Source organism: Asterias amurensis, chromosome 21, assembly GCF_032118995.1.
Source record: "Asterias amurensis chromosome 21, ASM3211899v1".
Classification (NCBI taxonomy): Eukaryota; Metazoa; Echinodermata; class Asteroidea; order Forcipulatida; family Asteriidae; genus Asterias; species Asterias amurensis.
In genome coordinates, this window is record NC_092668.1 from 2,906,618 (window position 1) to 2,932,242 (window position 25,625).

The 25,625-nt window shown below is 36.9% G+C and overlaps 2 protein-coding genes across 4 annotated transcripts in view; one reads left to right on the forward strand and one right to left on the reverse strand.

Moving 5' to 3' along the window:
- LOC139952790 (prolyl 4-hydroxylase subunit alpha-1-like) overlaps window positions 1-17,960 on the forward strand; it is a 35,331-nt gene extending 17,371 nt beyond the window's left edge. The window contains exons 5-14 of one of the 2 annotated variants that reach the window (XM_071952007.1): window positions 1,797-1,960; window positions 2,744-2,795; window positions 3,646-3,866; window positions 4,785-4,958; window positions 5,443-5,613; window positions 6,359-6,412; window positions 10,344-10,394; window positions 13,476-13,544; window positions 14,361-14,457; window positions 15,147-17,960. In XM_071952007.1, coding sequence (XP_071808108.1) covers window positions 1,797-1,960; window positions 2,744-2,795; window positions 3,646-3,866; window positions 4,785-4,958; window positions 5,443-5,613; window positions 6,359-6,412; window positions 10,344-10,394; window positions 13,476-13,544; window positions 14,361-14,457; window positions 15,147-15,223 — 1,130 coding nt within the window. In that variant the 3' untranslated portion in view covers window positions 15,224-17,960. Of the gene's footprint in view, window positions 1-1,796; window positions 1,961-2,743; window positions 2,796-3,645; window positions 3,867-4,784; window positions 4,959-5,442; window positions 5,614-6,358; window positions 6,413-10,343; window positions 10,395-12,131; window positions 12,198-13,475; window positions 13,545-14,360; window positions 14,458-15,146 lie in introns of both variants that reach the window. The other variant, XM_071952005.1, reaches the window with a different exon arrangement.
- A 1,062-nt stretch (window positions 17,961-19,022) lies between these two features.
- On the reverse strand, window positions 19,023-25,584 carry LOC139952965 (enkurin domain-containing protein 1-like). Of its 2 annotated transcripts, none has more exons than XM_071952309.1 (7): window positions 25,467-25,584; window positions 24,407-24,635; window positions 23,300-23,472; window positions 22,317-22,442; window positions 21,593-21,750; window positions 20,982-21,118; window positions 19,023-20,475 (listed from the first exon to the last, which is right to left on the reverse strand). In XM_071952309.1, the coding sequence occupies exons 2-7, from the start codon at window positions 24,603-24,605 to the stop codon at window positions 20,315-20,317; spliced, it is 954 nt and encodes a 317-aa protein (XP_071808410.1). In that variant the 5' UTR covers window positions 24,606-24,635; window positions 25,467-25,584; the 3' UTR covers window positions 19,023-20,314. The 2 variants fall into 2 exon arrangements, with proteins under 2 accessions (XP_071808410.1, XP_071808411.1); XM_071952310.1 differs by having other exon boundaries at window positions 24,407-24,630; window positions 25,467-25,578.
- Between the last annotated feature and the right edge of the window lie 41 nt (window positions 25,585-25,625).

Here is a 25,625-nt window from a genome sequence, read left to right on the forward strand (position 1 = left end):
TTTGGTTAAGCATAAAAATTCCTTGCTTAGTAAAATCAGATTACTGGCCAAGACCCACTCAATTGTTATGCTAAGTTAACAACAGCTAAATACCAGTCACAAGCAATGTATATGGCATGAAATTTTTGCGAGTAACATCTGAAGTGCTATAGTTTTGGAGAAAGAAGTAATTTTCCACGAATTTGATTTCGAGACCTCAAGTTTAGAACTTGAGGTCTCAAAATCAAACATCTAAACGCACACAACTTCGTGTGACATGGGCGTTTTTTCTTTCATTATTATCTCGCAACTTCGATGAACGATTGACCTCAAATTTTCACATGTTTGTTATGTTATGCATATGTTGAGACACACCAACTGTGAAGGCTAGTCTTTAACAATTACCAATAGTGTCCACTGCCTTTAAACAAAAGTATCTTGCTGATTTGTGTTGCTTTGGTACATCCCATGGTATTTCTTGACTGTACTACGACGACCTTTGCACTGAAAGAATTTAATTGTGTGCCCTCAGAATAGTACAACCAGTGGATATATCAAATTGATTAAAGGATGACGCAAGTGTGAAAATTGGACAGGTTCCTCCTGCAGGACTTACAGCTTCCTCCTAAGTGTGCCTAGGTGTATGTGTTTATGTAACCTTGGATTGATATCTGGGTCCAATTTCATAGAGCTGCTTATAATTAGCACAAAAATTTACTTAGCATGAAATTTCTTCCTTGATAAAAACAGGATTACTAACCAAATTTCCATTTGTTGCCTATTGCTATTTACTGGTACTCAGCTGTTGTTTGCTTATCATGGAAATCACTAGGAAATTTGGTTGGTAATCCTGTTTTTATCGAGGAAGCAATTTCATGCTAAGCAAATTTTTGTGCTTAGCAGCTCTATGAAATTAAGCCCTGGATCTGGTTTGTCCACCAACACCATCAAGAGTGTTTAATAGAAACTGGAAAGGTCAATTTACCCATGTCCTTGATCCCTTCGTGAAAGCTCTGGCTGGACATTTCTAAAATGCCATAGGAAAGATAATGCTCAGATTTTTTTCCCCCTGATGCAATGGACAGTTTTGTAAATTTATGGGGATTGACTCTGTGTATTGGTTTCACATCTGGGTCTAATTTCATAGAGCTCTGCTCAGACACAAAATATTTCTTTTTTTTTTTTTGCTTAAAAGCAGAAATTAGTAGGATTCCAGTTACAATTAATTGCACTGCACATGACATATGGTATTTTGGCTATAATTGTTTAAGGCTGAGGTACCAATATTGTGCTTCAAAGCAGCTATAAAATTGGGCCCTGGTGAAATGCACCTTATTTTCATTAAAAATATTCTAATATAGATGTAAAACCAAAATTAACATTCTTAGTTCTAAAAAAATATTGGCATTTCTAAACAAAATATATCAAGTTAAAAATATTCTTAAGATATTAGTGAACTTTAAACAAAATTTCCCCCCACACAGCGCATGCATGTTTTAGATTGGTTGTATTGCGTACAACACCATGCAATCACTCCCACTCTAAGCTATGGATGTCAAGTAAACTTATTTTCCTTCTAGTTATTGACTTTCCCAAAAAGAAAAATTAATCAACTTCAAAATATTCTCAAAATATTAGTGGTAATGTTTTATATTTTTTTTACACAGCACACAACCCCAATGATTACTTCGACTCTAAGCTATGGATGACAAGTAATCCTTCTAGATAATCTTTTCTAGAAAGAGAAATTAATCAACTTCAAAATAGTCTCAAGATATTGGTGTAAATTGATATTTGAGTGTAATTTTCCTACACAGCGCATGAATGTTTTGAGATTGGTCGTATTGCGTACAACGCCAATGATTATTTCCACTCCAAGCTATGGATGACAGAAGCCTTGGATAAAGTGAACAGTGAGGGGGATGAGACGACAGTTGATAAAACGGATGTGCTGGATTACCTCTCCTTTGTGCTCTACATGGTATGTAAATTTATACAGAAACATTTTAAGTTAAAGACACAGGGGTGGATTTCACAAAGGTAGTCCTAACTTAGGACTAGTCCTAGGCAATGCTAAGAGATAGGACCAGTCCTAAGTTAGAATGAATTACTGGTCCTAACTTAGGACTGGTCCTATCTCTTAGCATTGCCTAGGACCAGTCCTAAGTTAGGACTACCTTTGTGAAATCCACCCCTGGACACACTATTGGTAATTGTCAAAGACCAGTCTTCTCACTTGGTGTATCTCAACATATGCATAAAATAGCAAACCTGTGAAAATTTGAGCTCAATTGGTCGTTGAAGTTGCGAGATAATTATGAAAGAAAAACACCTGTGTCACACGAAGTTGTGTGCTTTCAGATACTTGATTTCGAGACCCCAAAAATCTAATTCTGAGGTCTCGAAATCAAGTTCGTGGAAAGAAACTTCTTTCTCAAAAACAACGTTACTTCAGAGGAAGTTGTTTCTCACAATGCTTTTATCAACAGCTCCCCATTACTCGTTACCAAGTAAGGTTTTATGCCAATAGTTATTTTGAGTAATTACCAATAGTGTCCACTGCCTTTAAAGATTCAGTCTTGCTCTGTTTGTATATTTGTTTTTTCATATTTTCTCTGAATTTTTTGTATTCTTTGTAATGCGCAGTAGAGTATATTTATACAGGTCACTACGCAATATAAATGTCCCTATTATTATTATTATTATTATACAGGTTTTAAGATACAGTTTTCTCAAACTTTTTATTGTCTATTTAATTTCCCAGAGTGGTGATATGGAGCAGGCCCTGGAGTACACAGATGCACTGTTGAAACTTGGTAGGTTGAGTAGTCATCCACAAAGAATGGCTTGTATGCAAACAACAAATCAGAATTTGTTTAAATACGTTTGGGTTGAAAGAAGACAAAATTCACAAGAACCTGTGATTTTTTTATTATTTTTTTTTAATGCAAGTCGCCAGACACACAAGGCCTGAAGGCCACTTAAAGGTGTGGGCTACAATTATTTTTTTCCAGAGGCCGTTGCCACCTACTCCTAGGGCTGAAACAATGTAACCCCTTTTACAGTCCATACGGATGTAGGCTTGCGTATCATCAGTCTGAAGCCTGGCCGGTAGAGCAGAAAGCACTACCTCCCCAATTTTACGTAGCAAGTGTCACGACCGGGATTCGAACCCACACTCTGCTTATCAATCACCAGAGCTAGAATCTGGTGCTCTTAACCACTCGTCCATGATGCGCAACTTCCAGATTAAAGTGCGAGGTGCTCTAGCAACTGAGCTATCTATGTTGTTGGTCTCCCTAATTTGTGAAAATTGTTGGTAAATTGGTCATGTAGTCGGTGCCAGTCAGAAGCCATTCAACCTGTAAACTACAGACCTAAAGTAAAATCACATCAACGTTAACAAAAATAGCAAATTCCAGTCATGTGAAAGCCATCCTTGTTAAATAATAACCAAGGACCCTTGTTGTTTTCAGAGGTAAAAAACTAGCAACCCATTTTAAAATCGCCACAATATGTACTGAGAAACGATTACTGTGCCATAATCAAGCACCCTTGCTTTTGTGAATTATCATTATTCTCATGCGCAGAACATGTCATTTGTAGAAGAAAGTGTTTAGTGAATGAATAATCTTGACCTTTACCCCCCGACCTTTGACCTTACAGATCCAAACCATGAGCGCGGCAACAGTAACAAGAAGTACTTTGACTACCACCTGTCTCAGAAGAAGAAACGAGGAGAGTTCAAAGATGGTGAAGAGGATGACGATGAAGAAGAAGGATGGGTCGAAGACACTCCCAAGACCGAGGAAGAATTGAAACCAAACTCTTCACCGGAGAGAATAACCTACGAGGCACTTTGCAGAGGCGACCCCGGCGCTGAAAAGGTAAGAAAGCAAAAGCCGACGAGAGGTAAGGGTGGGGCGTTAAACGGTTAACAGAAGAAGAGGGATGGGTTGAAGACAATCCCAAGACGGAGGAAGAATTAAATCCAAACTCTTTTGGAGAGAATAACCTACGAGGCACTTTGCAGAGGGGACCCCGGCACTAAAACGGTAAGAAAGCAAAAGCCGACGAGAGGCACACTAAGGGTAGGGCGTTAAACAATTAACAAAAAAAGAGGGATGGGTTTAAGATAATTCCTGGACGGAGGAAAAGTTAAAACCAAACTCTTAATAACAGAGTGAACGACCTACGAGGCGCTATGTAGACGGGACCCCGGCACTGAAAAGGTAAGAACTCAGAAGCTGACAAGAAAGGAACTAAGGGTGGGGTGTTTAACCGGTTAACAGTAGAAGAAGGATGAGTCGAAGACACTCCTAAGACAGAGGAAGAGTTGAAACCAAACTCTTCATCAGAGAGAATAACCTATGAGGCACTTTGCAAAGGGGACCCTGGCGCTGAAAAGGTAAGAAATCGAAAGCCGACGAGAGGGGCACTAGAAATCGAAAGCCGACGAGAGGGGCACTTAGGGCGGGCTGTACTAAGGGTGGCGTTTACTATTAAGGGTGGGGCGTTTAACCAGTTAACAGTAGAAGAGGGATGGGTTGAAGACACTCTCAAGACGGAAGAAGAAAACAAAACTCTTCACCATGCAGAGAGAATAACCTATGAAGCGCTATTATAATGATATTAACACAGCATTTGTAAGGCACAGCTTCTCTGTCTAACATTCAAAGGCGCCGGTCCAGGTCAATAAAAAAATTATCAGATGTTTTCAAATTCCATTCTGGAAAGATGTGTTTTCTGGTAAAAAAAAACCCTTCAAATTAATACATGCTCGCTATTTTTTCTCTCTTTTGCAGGCTCCAAGGAATCGTCGCATTCTGAAGTGTCGTTACAATCATTACAATAACCCACGCCTGCTGCTCCGCCCGGCCAAGGAGGAAGTAGTCTTCGATCATCCACGGCTCATCATCTATCATGACATCCTATCAGATTATGAAATCAAAAAAGTTAAATCGCTTGCAGCCCCTAGAGTGAGTAAAAGTAATTGTGTTCACTTAGCAAATTTCCAGTGTTGGCAACTGAAAAATCTTCACAAGCGTCACATTTTGTCATGGATCCAATTTTCCCTTGAAGGGCTTAATGAAAGTAATCTTGTTTTGTTTTCTTCACCCTCCCTCCTCAAGGCTTTGTCAGATGCGATGGCCAGATTGTTGAAAATATCTGGGCCCAATTTCATGAAGTTGTTAAGCAAAATTTTTTTTTTTTTGCCAAGCCCAAAATGAGTGGGGCACCAATTTCAACAATGTTAACTTTATGGATTTACGGCTGGTAACCAGTTTCTGTTAAAGCAGGATTTTTCTAAGCTTAGCAAGTTCTTGTGGCGTTAGGCCCTGTTCTTCAAGGTTGTGGCTTTAGCCAACAGCCATAGCCATAGCAGAGTCACTTGATTTGGATACAGCTTCAAACCAATGTCAATTACTTGTCAATTTTTTTCATTTTGTATGTTAATTCCAGCTAAACCGAGCCACTATTCAGAATTCTGTCACTGGTAAACTTGAGTACGCCGACTACCGCATCAGTAAGAGTGCATGGCTGAGGGAGGAACTAGACCCTGTGGTTTCTGTGATCAGGCAAAGGGTATCAGACTACTCTGGATTGGAACTCAAAACAGCAGAAGAATTACAGGTCAGGGCACCAGACTTAACTGCCTTGTTTTTATAATATTGCAAAGTATAACTTATTTTTACCCTTACACCGATGTGAATTAATCACTGTATACTCAGTACTTTCCCGAGTTCTGTGAAAATAAACCACATGTAAATCACTCTGGTGGGATTCGAACCCACTACCTTTGCCTTGCCAGAGCAGATGTCTAATTACCACTAGACCACCGCGCTAGCCCGGCGGCTAGAGGGAGTTTGAATCCTGAATTTTTGGCAGCAAGGACCGCAAGGATTGTAAGAGATGTTAAGTTTGCATCGGGAATACAGAATTAAAAAGAATAATTATTGTTTTTCCATCAATGCAAAACTTACATCTATTAAAGTGTTTTCTTACCTTTTGTAGATCAAGTTGTTAGCCATGACATGAATCCCCATTCACTGTGAATGAAGATGTATGTAATATAATTTACCTGTAAAAATTTCAGCTTCACTAGTCGTCAAGTTTTTGAGAAGAAAAATCACAGAGCAATGTTTTCAGAAGAGTTGCCCAAATCTGTTGAACATGCTAAAATACATTTTAACATGAAACCTTTTTACTCATTTCTCAAAAACTAGAGCACCTCAGCAGGTAATATTTTAAGGGAAGCTTTCTACTAACATTGTTTTCAAACGGTGTAAGTTTAATGTAAATCTATGGATTTTTGTGTTTTGTTTTGTACCCAGACCCTTTAAGAGCTAAATATTTCTCTAATTGTTTTCACCAACAGGTTGTAAACTATGGTATTGGGGGTCACTATGAGCCACATTTTGACTTTGCAAGGGTGAGTTTCAAGCCTTTATTTCTTGTTTAGAATGATTTGAAACAGAAGCATGCTTAAAAATAGATTGTGCATGTCCTAACCATTAACCAGAATCTCTATCCAAACGCAACTTGGATCTTTCCTGTAAAAGAATTGTTTGCATTCTTTTAATGTCTATGAAGAAGGCGTTTAAGTTGCACTGTGAGGAACTTTAAACGAATCATAACACAGCATTTGTTTGTACACTGCTAGAAATATTCTATTCTTTGAATAAGAAACAAACTCAGAAAGAGACGAGCATTCTTGTGTAACTCTCTCTCTCTAGAAAAAATGTCTAATGATTGCCGCAAGAAATGTTTGCTTGAAATCAGATTTTTTTCCTCTCATTTCAAGAATACCTTTTTTTAGCGGTGTATGTATTTGAAAAAAAAAAAATGTTTTGCAAGAAAAATGATACAATATTTTGATTTTTTTTTTTTTTCACTGATAAATTCTGGATAATTTTTGAATATCTTTACTTGAAATACTTCAAACTCTTCAGAATTATGACACTGTCATTCATTTTGGGAATGAAAGGCAGTCTAATCGTTTGATAAACAAATTAAGTGAACAATATAAAAAGTCCATCCATTGAAATAAAGCCTGTTAACATTATTTTGGCATTTCACTAAAAAACTCACACTCCAAAGGACTTACTGTAAAAACTTCCCCCCTAAAAAAAGGTATGACTCGAGACATTTTTCCTTCAATCAGCATCTTGTGCATGCCCATTTTTCCTATTTTTGCACCAAGCATTACACTGTAGCTGCCATGATGCACACATTTTCCTTCGTAGTGTATCTTCCAGGTTTACATTCTTGTAGAGCAGGTGTCAATCCTTTTTAGTACAGTCATTTATTATTTTCTCCAAAATGATTCGTTTTTAACGCCATGAGTGTGAACACTAAAAATCTCCATATATTTGCAAGATCAGACAACATTTTTCATGATTAAAACTATATCAATCCATATTCAGAATAACTTCTAGTTTTAGTCCTGCATTTGAGATGAATTTCATAAAAAGAAACATTTTGGTTTCATCTTCGTTGATCACTCATTTATTCTTAATCTAGAGAATTATAAATCTCTCATATTCACAGATTCATTCAGAAATTCATATCCATCCTTGATTTATCAAATTTTGGCAGAATTTTTCTAAGAAATAAGAAGCTGTGATTTCATTGTCTTCAAGGCAGCAATGTATACATTATGTTCCCTAATTCGTATGTTTGATTAAAGAATAACACTATATTATGGATTTTCTTTATAATTAATTGATCTTAATTTGTTTTCAACTTATTCTCTTCCTACACTGTATAATTTTCTCAGAAAGAAGGTACAACATTGGTTTTTCTAAAGTTTTTCTCAGCTCATTGTAGGGAAAGGAAATTCAAATAACTCAAAATACCTTTCCTGCCTAGTTTTTGGAATAATTAAAGCGAAAGAGACATAGCTGTAGGCACTCTCTCTCAGATTCTGCAGAATTTTTTTCTGAAAACCTAATTTTGAACCAAAATAAACAATCTTTCCATGTTTTGATGAACCTGTTTGAAAATCTCGTTGAGTATGGAAATGTTTCCATGTTATGTTAATTGTAAACTCTGAACACAATCTTCCCGATTGCAAGATACAAATGATGGCAGCTTTAGAATTGTTTTACTTTGTTGCTAATTTCTTTACTATGTCATTAAACAAGTTTTTTCGGTGACACAGTAAAATAAATTTCTGTTGGGAATGGTCTCTTTGCAATCAGATAAATTCTTTTCTTTTTTTTTCTTCTTTTTTTCTTTGGGGTATCAAGTGCTGAGCAAATACTCTGGTAAGGAGTACAGTTTAATTGACTCTAAGGTAGCTTTCCAATTCTTTTAAAAATAAAAACTCTTCCTAAAACCTGGAAAAGGTAACCCCAATAAAGGATTAAAATACAAAATATTTCCTGAACTCAGGAAAAGGATACACCGATAAAGATAATAGTTCAATTGATTCTCAGCATAGCTTTCCAATTCTTTTAAACCAAAAACATTTAGAAAAAAAAAAAAAAAAAAAGGGTCTGCCAATAAAATAAAAATCATTTCCTGAAATCGGGAAAAGAGTACGCTGGTAAAATGTACAGTTAAATTAATTCTCAGCATAGCTTTGCGATTCTTTTCAAAATCAACAATATTTCCTGAAACCACTGTTGTACCTTCTTATAATTGACTTGAACTGATACCTCGATGTTGTTTAACCATTTCCTTGTTATCCTTCTCTTTGCTCCAACGCCTGTCTTATATATTTACCACGCTTCCTTGCCATGTTTGCTCTTCCCCTCCGTTTCCTGCATTTCTCTCAAGCCAAACTTTGCACGAGACTCTGCAGAAAATTGGCCCCGCCCGCCTGGCCCCGCCCGCCCACACCTTTTTGTTTTGCAACCCCGTGATTGGTTGATGCTTTGTTGCAGATGTAAATGTATGTGTTGTTAATTTACATTTTGTTAGATAAACACCTACAAAATATGCTTTAAATGAACATAACAGAATTGGTTTTTGCTAACAAAACAGTTGCTGTCTGTGTTAAAGCACTTTATGTCATTCACCATATGTCATAAACTGACAAACCTGTAGAAGTTTGAGATCGATCGGCGCCAGCTGGGTCACGAGAAAATAGTGAAAAAATCAATTACACATTTTGCATGACATCAGTTTAAAAAAAAAAATGAATCAACGCTCACTGAGCGATAAACTCAAAAAATGGGAAATGAGTTTTTATTATTTTTAATCAAATATGACATTTCAGACAGAAATGTTTCAAGGGATAATTTCTACTATCATCATCATTAGAACGTGTAATTTTTGTGTAAACCTGTGATCTTAGACAAGTTTTTTTTTCTAACCAATTTTGTAATGTTCCTTTAACTATCTTATGTTTTGCACTGTACATGTTTTTTATTTTACTATTATAATTTTTTGTTTGGTAAGGTAGAAATGCATTTGATTATTTCAAGCAGAGACTGAAAGCTTTATTCTTTACATTTTTCTTCACCCTTGCAGCAATTTGTTTTCAATTTAAAAAAAAACAAAAAAAAAACCAATCTTTCCTGGAAACTTTTAGCAGTGTAAAAATAAGCCTTTTTTATTTATGTAATAAAAGTGCCTACTAACTTTTAGCTTATTATGCTGTACAGAATGCAAGACCTGCTGCAATGCTGCTGATTTTTATTTTTTTATTATTTTTTTTACTTTTTTTAAAAACTTTTTTAATTGAATGATTAAGCTTTAAAAAATACCACGTTTTTGCAAAATCTGTGGCTGTCTTCCATACCTAAAAAGGCTGATTCCAAATGGTGGTCTGTAAAGCGTTAATGCCCATTCATCCATAGATTTTAGCACAGACAGAAATTCCTGGCGCAATCTGTGAGTCAAACGTTTTTCACTACTTGATTTAGAGCTTGTAAATGAAAAACTGGCTATTCTAAGCATTTATACAATTTATTTTGGGATATGAAAGATCAGACATTTAAGTGACTTTTTGTTTCAGGGTCGGTCTAGTGAAAAATAATTTATTTTTTTTTCCAAGAGAAAAATATTCTTTGATAGTTCTTAGTAGGTCTATAGCTTTTCAGGCAGCTCCAGTAAAGCTGTAACTTCAGAAGTTACTTAAATTTAGGAATGCCACCATTTTAATATACCTCCCTCGAATGAAGATCCTAAATAAAGTTTAAATCTTTTCCTCAGCAATTTTTATTATAAAACTTTCATGACTTGAAATTAGAAAAACAAAATGTACATTTAGCAATATTAATCTTGAGATATATTGAAATACCAATGTACACCGACTGAATATTTAGTACAGTTTTTTCTTTTTAGCAAGTTAAAACGTTTTCCCCAGACCAGCATCTATTGTTCTGTGTTGTCTTCTAATTTTTCACTTTCAGAGACCCAATGCCTATGAAGAAGGTAATAGAATAGCCACTATGTTGTTCTATGTAAGTAAAGACAAACAGCCGCTATGGTAGTATAGTCCCCCTGTCCCTCCCTTAAACCCTGCATGTAAACCGCGTCCTGATTGGTCAAACCAGCAGGGGAAGAGCAAACAAACCAAGGAAGAGTGGCTTTGATTGGCCGAGGTCTGGACATGAGGTGTGTCCATTTTTGTTTTGGGGATTTATTGTGTGTGCTCAAAGCCAGCCGTGTAATTCACTTGTTTTGTTTTTTAAGGTATAATGCAACTTACAGTTTCATCTTCTTTATAAGCTCATTCATTATTTTATTTTTTTGCAAAGAAACAAACAAAAGTCATGTTCATGTATGAATGGTGTTTAACTTTGCAGACCACTAACATTAAGCCTTTATTAATCCATCGTTTGCTGGAATTCCCTCATCAAGGCTCTTGCCATTTTCATGATATTACATTTTTTATTTTTTTATTATTTTTTTTTAAGTTCAAGTAGTTGACTTTCCATAGGGTAATTTCTCAAAGGTCCTAAACTAGATTTTTATGAATGAGATAAAAAGAAAACAGTGACGGTACATTTCTTAAGCCGCATCCCCTTTATGTGATCCCTCTCACTGCCGGCTTCCCAGGTTGAACAATAAACTTTGGTACGATCCCTGGCTGCACTGCAGTTACAGGTTTCTGATGACTAGCACTCCTGAAGATAGATGTTGACAAAATAGGGAGACTGCCAACATTACTGCCAGATTTCTCAATGGAAGACTTTCCAACGCTAGGTGGCAGCAGACTTACCGGGTAAATTTCCATTGTTTACGTAGTTCTGAACATGCGCACAATTCTGAGAACAATGGCTTTACCCGGTAAGTCTGCTGCCACCTATCATCACAGAAAGTCTCCTATTGGTAGAGCATCGGCACGTTAATCCCGAGGTCACTGGTTCGATGCCCCACTCTGGTCAATTTTTCTCTGTTCAACACAAAAGTAGTTCATGTTAGTGTCTGTATCTGCATCTTGGATCTTCTTTCTAAGCAGCTTCCTCCTTTTTTCTTGGTAGAGCATTGGCACTTTAATCCCGAGGTCACTGGTGCGATGCCCCACTCTGGTCAATTTTTCTCTGTTCAACACAAAAGTAGTTCATGTTAGTGTCTGTATCTGCATCTTGGATCTTCTTTCTAAGCAGCTTCCTCCTTATTCTCTCATCTCACTGGATTATGTTTCAATTGACATCTCCAAAGTTTCCTGGACATTTCTTTGTCAGGTCCTTTTTGTTTGTTCCTTTAACTTTATTATTTTTTCTTCTAAACCACATAATTCAGTTGACAGCTCGAAAATCATTTGGTTTTGTTGATCAAAATAGTTACTTAACAGAATTAGATAAAAGAACAGAGAATATAATACCTGTACAGTGAATTTAATCTTGTTTACTTTCTGACGCCAAACATGATGATGACTCCTTCTTGAGACTTCCGACTTAACCCTCACGATTTCTTTTTGAAATGTTACTCAAAAGAGTCGCTTTTAAGGGCGGGGCACACACAGAATCCTTGATACAAAATATACACCCATGTTCCACAACCCTCACACAGCCAATCAAAATCCCACAATCTATTTTATTTTCTTCAAAAGTTACCCAAGAGGTGAATTCCCTCAAGGGTCCGTGTTGTGTCCACAGTAATGACATTATGTGTTGTCCCTCTTTGCTCTTCCCAATTTTTTATATTATATATAACTTCCATACAATACCGACGACGTTGTGATGGTGGTACAGAAAGAAGAAACAAACGCATTTAAAGAGCTGGGAACCGGCAATCGTATTGCCACGATGCTGTTCTACGTAAGTATTATCGGGTAGTTTGCAGGTTACCCACCCCCTGGATTTATGGAGGGAGGCACCTCAAATTAAATACCCTTATATTTGACATTATGGGTGCGTTCGATTAGCTTCCCTAGGTCGACCCCAGTCTGCCCCCGGTTTGTTCGAATAGCTTTGACGTCATACCAGGGGCTCACCCGGGTCCTCCCCAAGTGCCCTGCTTGTGGAGCGGGTTACTTGGGGCTGGCCCGAGGTGCATGACGTCACCAGTAGAGGGTGAGTGATCATTCGATTAGCTCTTGTCAGGGGCTCACCCGAGTGAGCACCGCAGGGTCAACAAGGGAAGCTTAAAGAACTCACCCAAAGTAAGATAATGCAAGTTCTTTTCGGAACTGAGAAGCCTCCGGGATTCTGAAAATCTACTCAACTGTAGTAGAATATAAAGCAAGACAGTTCTGTAGAGAACAAAATCTACCTGGCAAGAGACACACACGTGGTGTTACCGCAAACCAAATACTATGCAAGATACCATACATGTGAGAGGAGAGTGATAAACATGTGAACACCTTACATGGTTCATTTTTCATCTGGATAGGGTTTGCAACAGACCATACAATTCTCTGTTCTTGTAAGACTGTGCTTTCATTGTTTTTCTTTTAAGTATTTTTCCTGATGCCAATCGGCTTCAGAGTCTTCACAAAATCGACCAAGATATGAAAAACTGTATATTATTTCTGATAAACCCCCCCCCAAAAAAAAAAAAAATAAATGTTTTATTGGTTCTTCATGTTGGAATACATTTTCCATAAACTATGGATACAATTTTAAATCATATTTTACTAGTATCTTCATTTGGAAAAAGTGTAACGTTTTTTTCATATAAAGCTTGTTAAAAATACATTTATATTAAAAAGTTTTGTTCGAGGAGTAAAGGTGAGGCATGTGTGGACCATAAGGTGGTCTCACAAGTGAAGCAAACTGACCCACCCAAAAATTGCTTAGCAGAAACTGATTACCAGCCAGGAGTCCATAAAGATTACATTGGTATGGCTGGTGCCGCACCCATTTTGTGCTTAGCATTGAAGTTTGCTAAGCAGTGTTTTCTGCTTAAAGACACTGGACACTATTGGTAATTGTCAAAGACCAGTCTTCTCACTTGGTGTATCTCAACATACGCATAAAAAAAACCAGCCTGTGAAAATTTGACACTTTCTTGTAAAAATTGCCTTGTGTAGGCCCTAAGAGCTTGGTATTTTTGTGTAATCGTTTTCATTTTCACATTTAATGTTTTATTACCAGATGTCAGACGTACCTGCAGGCGGAGCTACAGTGTTTCCTATGGTCGGAGCAAGGATATTGCCAAGAAAGGTACGTTTCAGTAGTCATTAAACGTGTTAAATAAGGCATGATATTCTTCTTACAATTTTGCTTATTTTTTGTTGGAGTCACAGGAATTGCGCTATAAGAGTTGATTTTACTTTTATTATTATTATTATTGACCCAATTCACCGGACGTCATCATCAGAATAATTTTGGATGCGCCATTTTGGTGGTCAATGTCAATGTGTGTTATTCAGAGAAGTGCACATTATAGGCGACGCGGCGTTAACACGTAAACCTATTGACCACCAACATGGTGAGCGTGGCATCAGTCGCCACGTGTGACGCGTGTGCAAGGGGTCAATACAAATACTTTTCTTTACTACATGTCCCTTTAATTTGTCTTGTGTTTGTATTTTTTTACATGTTCTTACATTTTACCATTGTTCCAGTGAGTTGCATGCATGTAATCTTTTATTCCAAAACTGCTCATAATAAAGTTGTTATGAAGGGTTTAATAAATTTTGTACTTTTTACTATATTGCCGTTCAATATGTGATTGCTTGTGTTTTACATGTAGGCCTACTTATATTTTTACCATTTAAGTGACCCTTTTATCTGTATATCAATAAATAATAAATAAATAAAAATAAAACAATAATATGATTTTAAATTTGCATCGGGGATTAAGAGTATTAATTTTTTTTTTTTACCAATACACCGATGTGTGTCAGCACTGTATACTCGGTACTTTGCCTTTTCACAGGCATATTACTCGGGTGGGATTCGAACCCACGACCCTTGAAATTCTTGCAAAATAAAACAAATTATGAATGCTGTGAATGCTGTTTGATTCTTCCTCAGGGTATAGCAGCGTTCTGGTTCAATCTCTTTCCTTCCGGTGACGGTGATTACGACACGAGGCATGCAGCTTGTCCGGTCTTAGCAGGATCCAAGTGGGGTAAGTATAGCGTTACAACAACCCATTGAAGGCAGACAGGCAGGCCTGGTACTTCATGGAGGCAATTCAAAGACGATTGCCTCCATGCCCCCTTGTCATCGCCTCGGTGCCCTTGAAATGCTCCAGTAGAAATATACAATTTCCTCATTTGCCCTTTACTGAGGAGAAAATGCCTTGGTGCCCTTGCCCTTTCAAAAACGAAGCATACAGGCCTGGGCAGGGTACTCATTTTGTATTACTACTCCAAACATTTAGGACCATCAAAAACTGACTTGGTAAAGAGCTCGGGAGAAAACATTATTAGAAACGACACCCTCTGAAGTAATGTAGTTTTAGAGAAAGAGGAAATTTTTCACAAAAGTATTTGAATCTGAAGCCTTTTCAAATTCGACGACCAATTGGTCCAAAATTTTGACAGGTTGGTTATTTTAATGCATCTTTTGGGATACACCGAGTGAGGATACTGGTCTTTGCAATTTTCAAAAAAAATAGTAATAATAATAATAATCTCATGCATTTATAATGCGCCATCTATCTAGTGTACGTGACCCTATTCCGAGGCACGGAACGAAAAACAAAACATACAAGCAACAAAAGAGAAATATAGAATACAATACAATTGTTAGAAAAAACTTTAATTTGGTGCGCATTATTTTGGTCTGATATCAGTTTCATTTTGATTCCTTCAGTTTCCAACATCTGGATCCATGAGCACGGGCAGGAGTTCAAGCGTAAATGCGGTATAACACAAGACGTCAAGTATTAGAAGCAGACAACCAGAGAGGGCGCTTTAATGCTTCAGCTTCTTCAGGGTTGTATTTTATTTTCTGGGGGGGATTTTTTTCTTTCTTTAAATACATGATTTGTTCCCCCCAAATTGAAAATATTTTTGTATGCTTTTTAGTAGTCTCTAGAGACAAACTGCCATTATGACTATGTGAAAATTTGGGATAATCTCGCCAACAAATTAGTCACAACTGCAAGAAAAGCAAGTATTTACTTTGACCTAAAAAAATATGTCCGATTGACTATCCATTTATTGTTAAATCACACCCTTGAAAATCAGGGCGTAATTTCATGGCTCTGCTTTCGCCAAATTCTGTGCGTATGATCACCATTTTCTGCTTACTGTGTAAGCGAACAATGCCCAACGTGGAGTATGCAGATGCACAAACAAAGATTCGGTGCTAACCTGTGAAACAGGCTTTACATACATGAAGGCGCAAAATGTCCTGCTTCCGGACAACAAATAGATAAATGAGTCTTTCTGACCAAAAAACAAATAAATATAGACGTTGTGACCTGTGACATCACATGTTTACAAAAGAGCCACAGAGCCTGGACTTCCTGCAGGCACGATTTGCACACAGGCTAATGGAAGAAAACATAAAATCCTATAATTATTTTATGGAGATTGAACTGTCTAATTTTTATCAACTTTTGATATGATGAAAGGGGGCACATATCAAAACTTGTCCAGCTTTTACTTTAATAATTCTTTGATTTATGTGGAAATTATGACACCAAATTTTCCCATATGACCTGTGCAGTATTGTGCCTGCCAGAATACTCAAAAATTTTCAAGGTCACGCTTATTGTAAACAAAGTTCACATGGTCTATACTTATAATCTTTACATGGACCTTTGTTGGGCTTTCTGTTTGAGCTCTGCCATATTGTTTTTCTCAGCAAAAAATTTGTCAGCATAGTGTTTTTTTTTTTTTTTTAAATCAAGTCAGTAAATTACAATTCTCTCTCCAAAGCAATAATGTCACTGAAAATTTATGCAGAAAAGAGTTTTGATAATCATTTGCCTTTATATCGATAATCATTCTTATGAGATCTCCATTAATTATTCAGTGATTATTTGATGTCACTTCATAAAATGTATATAAACATGAAATTTTGCAAATCAACTGCACAAATTTTCTACAGAGCTGTCATTATCTATGCAAAATCAGATTCCGGTAAATCATGGAGATTAATTATAGCCAGAATTGTGAAAATAATCAAGTATGGTGCTGTTTTTTTAGAAGTAGAAACACCTGTTAAATGCATGTAGATAAGATGCATTTTTCCAAGGCCTGTTATTGTTTTAGTTTTATAGTATACTTAAACTGGCAGTGTTACATTTGTCACATTTTGTCCTGTTGGAAAAATTATCTTGCGTTAAATGTTTTTTTTAAAAGCTTTTGTTCATTTTGTTAGAGAACTATAAAGTGACATCAGGGTAAAGATGGCGACGATTCGAGCAAATGTTTTTTATAATGATTTGTACACAAATAATATTATTTGTGCTACAATCCCCAACAGCGTTGATTGTAAATTACTGTCCCTTTTTTTTTCTTCTTTGAAATCCCATGTGCCTTATGAAATGTATAATAACTGCGCTAAGCAATCATAACCTTTGTGTCCATTCATAATTGAAATTTAAGACATATTGCCTAAGTAAGTATAGATAAAGTCAAGGGTCAACAAAAAGGTCAAAGGTCAACAAAAGGTCAAGTTTCAATTGTTTTGTACCTGCTGCAGAGAAGTTGTAGTTGTAAGGGAAGTGCTATACTTCCTTTCAAACAATTACACATAGTGAAATATTCAAAGATTCTTGCTGATTAGTTTTGTGCCATATTTATAGTTTCGCGCCAATGTTCATAACATAATCTTGCCATCCTTTATAGAGTTTTCCCTGTAAGCATCAATGGTGTCTTAATTGTTTTTCTTACAATTAAATTCAAATCAATCCAAAGCAACATTTATTTCCACATATTATGATCTTTAAAGGGTCTATGTACTTTTTGTAGGACAAAAAACACAATGTCCACAGATTTACATTAAACTTACACAGTTTAAAGATAATAATAGTAGAAAGCTGCCCTGAAAATATTACTTGCTGAGGTGCTGTAGTTTTTGAGAAATGAGTAAACAATGTCATGAAAATAATTTTCGTCTCAGCGATCATGAGACGAAAATTATTTTAGCATGTAAAAACGTATTTTCGTGACATTGTTTTACTAATTTCTCAAAAACTACAGCGCCTCAGCAACTCATATATTTTAAGGTACGCTTTCTACTATCATTACCTTCAAACGGTTTAAGTTTAATGTAAATCTGTGGACATAGTGTTTTGTGTTACAAAAAGTACCTAAAGTACAGTCAATAATATATCAATGTGGAGGCATGTTCGGAAAAGCAGGGCTTCTCAAACAACCTACAATAAAATCATACATCATTCGGGCCCAATTTCATGGCTGTGCTTAATGTAGATTCTGTGCTTATTGTTTGTAGAATCAGGGCCCGATTTCATAAAGCTTGTAAGCACTCAAATTTGCTTAGCACGAAATGTCTTCCTTAATAGAAACAGGATTACCAACCAATGTTCCACATGATTTTCAGGATCAGACCTAGCTTATAAAAAAAAAGTATGGACATTTTGGTGGCCATAAACTTTGGGGGACTGCGAGGTACTTAACCTAGATTTGTTGCTTACTCAGCTTTGCTTTTTTTTTCTTTTTTTTTTTAAACCCCTACACATAAGCAGCGCTTAACTTAAAAAGATTGATGTATTATTGGGTTTTTTTATAACGTAGAAATATAATGGCCAGGATGAATTTGCTTTATGTTAGAAAAAAACTGGTGCTGTTAAAATGTGTATTGTGTATTAAATATTTTGAATGATTGATCTTAAAAAAAATAGTTTGTGCTCTTTTTTTTGCTGGGGTTGTTCAACATTGCTCTTTACATTGTTAGATTTTTTATGATGGAATAAAAAATAAAAAAACGTTTTACATTATAGTGACAAGAAATTGCTGTCTATTTGTAATTTTTGTTTACATAAAAATAAAACCTCCGGTTTTCAATAACAGCATAAAACCAACAAAAATATGTAAAGAAAATGATTTAGTACTTACTTTTGGCAATGTTATTCTTTGTTATGTACACTTTGGAAAATCTTATTCTTCAAAACTACAAATCACTCTGTGGTCGCAAGTTCATAAAGTGTCTTAAATCCCTACATTATGTGGACCTCTTTTGTTCTCAGTTCCAAAATGTGCATGTTTCTTATCATTAAAGCCATTGGAAACTTTCTGAACAGAACAAAAATTAAAAGTTCACAGACTTATAACAAATTACTTACAGGGTTTACAGAAGGTCATGGTGAAAGACTGCCCTTGAAATATTATGCCATGAATGCTATACTTTTTGAGAAAACATTAAAACAATTATAAATTCTCGATATCGAGAATAACAGATTTACTTTAAATACATGTCATGACATGGCGAAACGTGCGGAAACAAGGGTGAGTTTTCCCGTTATTTTCTCCCGACTCCGATGACCGATTGAGCCTAAAATTTCACAGATTTGTTATTTTATATATAAGTTGTGATACACGAAGTGTGGGACTTGGACAATACTGTTTACTGATGTTGTGCAATTGCTTTAAAGCACAGGTCCCTATTCGCTCATTGGAGCAAACATCACCCATTGTTTGTCTTAGATTTTGAAAACATGTTTGAAGTCGATACAAAGAAGAAATCAAAGCCAAGAGTTATATTTTGAATCGTGACTGAAATGTAATTATTTTATTTTATTCAGATCATCACTGCAACTTTTGAAAAAAAACTTACAAGAGTTGCACAAAATAAGACATGTCATATAACATTAGAAGGCAGCAGGAGTTTAATATATATACAAACTTAATACACACTGTACGACAATCATGAACAATAGGAACAACTACCATGGTTTTAAAGGCAGTGGACACTACTGGTAATTACTCAAAATAATTTTTAGCATAAAAACTTACTTGGTAATGAGTAATGGGGATAGGATGATAGTATAAAACATTGTGAGAAATTTACTCGCAACTTCGATGACCAATTGAGCTCAAATTTTCACAGGTTTATTTTATGCCTATGTTGAGATACACCAAGTGAAAAGACTGGTCTCTGACAATTATTTTACCAATAGTGTCCAGTTTCTTTAAGTAGGAAGTATTTTACCCTACCACCCATAACAAATGTGTTAATACTTTCTGCATTTCGAGGGGGGGGGAGGAGGAGGGGGTGGGGGCATCATTCAATGGGATGTCTTGGTAACTTTTGTGGTGTATTGTTCTGCTTCATAATATTATAGCCTCTATATAGCCACAGCTCTGTTGTTCAAATCATATAATTTGAGTTATAATATTTTTGTTTTTGGATATCTTGAAAAGATTATCCCTATAGTCTGTGAAATCATAACATAGATATTGGGCATTGGGTAACATTTTTTTCTCTCCTGAAGACGAGCAGAGTATACTGATCGAAACGTTGTGACACTCCCTGAAAAGAGATTTATTGGATGGTTTTACCTGCAAGTTTACTATTATTTATAGTTCATTCTTATTATTTACACTATGCAAAGCTTCAAACATCACTTAATGTTTTGGGTGTTTTATCTTGTTGTTTTTGCATTAACCCTGTGCGCCCTAAGTAAACCATACATGAATCTTTAAATTTATACACAGACTTTCACAATTATATACATTTCTACTATTTTGTACAAAGCGTCAAAGACAAAAAATAATCAGAGACAAAAGTAATAATCAAACTGAAACAAATTTGTGAGAAGACACAAAGTGAACTGAAATTATGTGAAAAGGCAAAATGTGTCAAATTTCAAAGAGCTGTGAAGCAGGAAAGATTCAAGTTACGGTACTTTATACGCTTAGCAACAAATGCCAGGGAACTGGTCAAGATCACATTAACACACATCACCTTGGCTATTTTCGAGTTACTGCTGTTTCATGCTTAGCAAATAATGTGTACTTGAAACATCTTTAACATCTCTATGAACTGGGTCCCTTTTGCGTTTACTATCAGCTATCGACTTGGACGAAGACCTTTGACCTCGAGAAGATCTTGATGGCCTCTTCTACCTCCGCCAGCTGAGAGTTGACTTCGGCTTCTCTCGTCTTTGCTCGGATTGTTTCAGCTTTGAGCGGCAGCTTGTGCAACTCTTTCTGCAGCTCAATTAACTCTGAAAAAAAGTACCAGAAGCATGTAGTGGTTAGACATCTTACTCTAAATAAATGTATAGCCTGAGATACTTTCGTAGGAAAATAAGATACTTTCAAGTAAAGTTTTGGAAGTATGCATCAAGTGCTCGCTAATCATTCGAGTATGTACATTCTATTTGTTTGTTCTTTACACCCGAAGAAGCTTTCCACTACTCATCGAACCAAAAACGACTACACATTCATGATAAAGTGTTTCGGGTTCTCGCTGCCTTAATGACAAATAAATTCACAGTTAGGGGTCTAGCTAAGTTCTGGGCTCAATGTCATAAAGCTGTTCAGCAGAAAAGTCTGCTGAGCAAATTTATTGGCTAAGCCAGAAACAACCAGGGTACCAGTCACAGCAATGGTAACTGTACGGTATTCTTGCTAGTAGCCTATTTTCGCAAAGCGAAAGGTTTTTTGTGCTAAGCAAGTTTTTGTGCTTACAGGCTTTATGAAATTGGGTCCATTTCATTCAGGTACTTACTGTCTTTAAGTACTGCTAATGTCTTAAGACGCTCCTCTTTAGGCATCATCTTGTGTCCTGGAGGCATGTCAGGGTCAGGGATGTTGCGTATTCTCTCCTCCTCTGCCTTCTTCCACTGCTGCTGCCGTCCCTTCAGGCTGAGTTTGAAGAAAAGATTCTGTTAATATTTTGTCTGAATAATGTTAACGGGGATGTAAAAGTTTGCAGGCCTGATACTTCACGGAGGCAATGAAGGCCTTCGTGCCCTCTGGTCATTGCCTTGGTGCCCTTGAAACGCTCCAGTTAAAACTGACAATTTCCTCATTGGGTGCCATTTACAAAGGAGAAATTGCTTTGGTGCCCTTGCCCTTTCAAAAACAAAGCATATAGGCCTGAGTTTGGAATTCACTCTTTAAATAAAATGAAATAAAACACTTTGGGTCAGAAGCCTACAGCAGCTTGCAACAGTATAAAGCATTTTGAAAAAAAAATTCACTTCGAAGTTATGTGGTTATGTAAAATCTTCAGGAGAGATCCAAAGAGAAATTTAAGCATTTTACACAAAGTGGCGTCCACGTGTGTGGTTTGGACGCAGTCAGGCCAAAGACAATTACACAAGATAATCTACTTACTAATTGGGTACGCTGCCTTTCTGATATGTCTGCATGTCTTTGATCTGTTTGATCTTCAATGATTCAGCAGCCATTGCGGAGGGCGGTCGAGGCGGCTGGTGATTCCTTGCCAAGCGGGCGTTGTGGGCAATGAAGTTGGCATCCTTCTCTATTTTGGTCTGCAAAAGGATAAAATCATTGATAAGAATAGAAAGAAAAACATTACAAAACTCTAGTTGAAACACACCAAATGCATTATTCTTGAAAATGAAATAAATAGTGCAAGCAACAGCAGAACAAATATCAAATCAGTTTGAATTATCCGTTTATTTTTTTTTAGAGGGAATACGTTGGAGATTTTTTCTGGAAAGTGCCGCCCTAAATTGTTAAAAATCGTAATTAAAAACACCTAACACTGTCTTAGGTCTTTTTTCAGCCCTGTTGCAGCCCCTATTCCATGGGGTTCCGGATGCATGTTTCAAGAATACCCTGAGGTTTTACCACTTACCCAGACACTGGGTAGACTGGGGGCAAAGCAATCATAGTGTAAAAAAGCCGGCCGCCATTCCCAGGGGCAATCCTGGGGACTAGAGTAGTGTGAAAATGGCCTATATACGTGTTTTTTTGTGTGTACTGTTTTACATCGAACATGAAGCCATTGTGTTTGTTTTACAGTTTTTCATAGACTTCCAACTCGCTGAATGCACTTGAATATATTAAAAGTCTTGCAATAATTAATAAATACCTCCGGGGCAGTTTGAGGTCTCGGTGCTGGACTCGGTGACCTTCCTCTGACCTTAGGGGTACCCCCTGTCCTGCTGTGTGACCGCAGGAAGTTGGCAGACGCAGGCCGGGGTTGCGGAGCTGGTTGCTGATGTGAAAAAATAGACAAAGGAAATGATAGAGATATAATTGAAAAGTCCAGACACGATATTAGACCATTGGGGGAAAAAAGTTGGACAAGGTAGAGGAGCTTTAGGACTCCAAATTATCACTGGATTGCAGGCCCGAGATTTTAGCGTCTGGCCAGTAAACTCATGACAGGCAAAGTCCAGTCGTCTTGTGTCTTTTACTGAATCACTTACCTCAACGGGTCATACAAAATTATGCTTGAATATTTACATTACAGCACCCCCGAACAAAGATATTGACAAAATAGGGACACTGCCAACATAGGGCTAGATAGCTCAGATTTGGTGGAGCGCCGGCACGTTAATCCAACGGTCGTTTGGTTCGAATCCCACTCTAGTCAATTCTTTGTTCAACCCCCAAAATCATAATAATAACTTGTTCTTATTCAATTCACATCATTTCACAATAATGTCTCAATGCACTTTACACTAGCGCCCTTGTCATTGGGCCAATAACATTCCTTTAATCTTTCTCAGCTCCCAGGGGAGTATACAGCCCCAGGCTGTCGTGGCGCTCCATTGGCTTTTTCATACACAACTCTCAACCCCTATCCTTGCAGGTACCCATTGGGTAAAGAGAAGCAATTATAAAAGAGAATCTTGCTCAAGAACACAAGGGCTTGAATTCAATGCTCTAACTAATCCGCTCGGCCAAGACCTGCGAGGATGAAAACTGTCTGTTTTTGTTGTTACGTCTTTCACGTTGGAGAAAATGTAAAATTGTATTGGAAACCTTGCAGAGGGCACCACGGCAAAAGTGCAGTGCACCTTGGCAATTGCGGTGGATGTTGTGGGTTATTTCTAGGTCTGCTCCTACCTTAACATGTTCAGCGACCTTAGAGGTGACCTCCTTGTACTTGACGGACTGAGGGAGGACCTTGACGGGTTGTCTTGCCTCCTTCTCGTCCGCGTTCTTCTTGCGTCTGTTCATCGTCTGTATGTGCCGCATCCTGCGAACGTTATCCTGGGTGAAATCTTTAGGCTTGGGCTCTGATAATCAAAACATTGCAACAACAGTATTTAAAAAAAAAAAGGCTTTGATCGCCACTATTACAATATCCGTGGTGAAATCTCTAGGTTCGGGCTCTGACAATCAAAACATTGCAAAAAAACAAAAGACTTTGATCCACACTTTTCTTTGACAGCTAATAATTTTTTCTTTAACACAAATCAATAACTATCAGAGTTCAACACAAGTAGTTGAATGATGATTAAAATCCAGAAAAGGGCGTGTGAAATTCACTTGAACAAAATTTTGTGTTGGTTTTATTCATGTCACTCTCCCATGCCCAGCTTTCCCGTTTTCTTGAAAATGTTGCCTTACTAACATGTCACATGGTTTAATATTGGTAATTGTTTACATACATCCACAACTGACATACATGTAAAGGCATCTACAGATGAAATAGAAGGAATGGCAGTATACAAATGAAAATTGGGCTCAGCTTTCTGTGTTCTTTTTCTACGGTAATGAATAACATCATACTATGGTTCTGGGAGTATACAAGTCGTTAAATGTTTGAGACGATGATAGTGCTCAAACTTTCTCTGTGAATCTTACGACACTGGAAATGTTTTCATAAGACTGCTGGGGAGTAGTCCGGAGGCAGCAGCCTTGCGCATTGCAAGACAAGAGCAGTGATCTGCTCTCTTCAAGCTGGGAGGGCCAAGTGTCACAAACCAAGACTCGACTATCACCGAGACAAACATTCTACATGTACACTTGTCCACAAGTTTATTCTTGGAGTACCAGTCGTCGATTTCACAAAACTCTTCCTAATTTAAGACAAATCTTAGGACTTAGGACGAGTCCCAACCCTGCACTTTAGCATGCAGACCTCAAGATTATCCTAAGTTAACTCGAGATAAGACGAGTCCTAACTCTTTGTGAAATCGACGGCAGATTCCTCGTCTTTTCACTCACTTTGCCTCGACGGTGGTCTGTACACCGGCTCTCCTTGGAGCTGGAGTAATCTGCCGATGGAACCCTGACTCTTCTGATAGATCTCATCAGCTTCTGGCTTTACTCTCGGAGCTCCCGGACTGCTATCGACATCCACCCAACATGGGTCTTTACTACCCCCATAGGACGGGTCAGTTGCATAGGGGCTGGATAGCATCATCTTGTTACGATGTCAAATCTAAAGTCTAATCTAAAATGATAAAAAAATTACAAACTTTAAAAAGTGATATGTGGCCTTCCAAAAAGAATTGCCCAAAAGAACCATCAGTTGTTTTGCCAGGATATTTTTTTTTTTCTTTAATTGATTTGAAGTTCAGAATTTTCCTGGGTCGGGATACAAAATAACAACAAAATTGATTTTTACTTTAATTTTAGTAAGATCAGGAAAAAATGCCCATCACACACATTACCTACAAAACAAAGATTTTTACTTACAAATTTAGGAAAAGTCTCCGTATGGCGCCACCACTTTTTCATTCGAAATAAAATAATATGGTATCTAATTTACCTGATTGATATAGGCCCTATCCCTTTTTGTGAAAATGAGTGAAAAAGTGGTGGCGCCATATGGGAAGTTATCCCGAATTTACAACATCATAAACGTTTGACATCCGTTCGTTTCTTATTTTTCTTAATAATATCTTGAAAATATAAAATTTTACAATTTAATTTCCATTGTAATTTTTTCACATAATTTTCAATCCCCTACAAATTTTTATTTTGTGAAGAATCAGTGAAAAAATACACATTTAAAACTTCAATCTTCAACTCTAATCGAACCTCCTCTTTAAAAAATAAATATTAAAGAGAAACTGTAATAACTGAACAATTATTGAATGTGATTGTAAAAACCCAATATGATATGGGGCGATAGGCTCAATACTGTGATAGTTGGGGCGAAATGACACCTCGACAAAACTCTGTGTTTAATTCTGCCACTTTTCTAAAGAATTTAAGAAAGGGGTGTATTTTTAATCTCATTAATAACATTTTTAACAGCCAGTTATTCTATAATACTTACCACGTAATAGAATTACAGATCGACTAGTTTTGGAAATTGTTCTTTGGTTGTATTTGAAGGAAAAACATCTCGAAAACAACACTTTTCTCCAGAGGTGCACCCCATTTTGAAATTTCACCACAACAATGTATGACGTCACTTCCAATATTGCGAAATCAA

Excerpts from the sequence above, each read along its gene's own strand:
- LOC139952965 (XM_071952309.1), bottom strand. The coding sequence starts at position 24,605 with ATGATGCTATCCAGCCCCTATGCAACTGACCCGTCCTATGGGGGTAGT. Across the intron at positions 22,443-23,299 it reads AGGTCGCTGAACATGTTAAG|CAACCAGCTCCGCAACCCCG; the intron begins GTAGGAGCAGAC and ends TTTTCACATCAG. Across the intron at positions 20,476-20,981 it reads ATTAGCAGTACTTAAAGACA|AGTTAATTGAGCTGCAGAAA; the intron begins GTAAGTACCTGA and ends ACTTTTTTTCAG.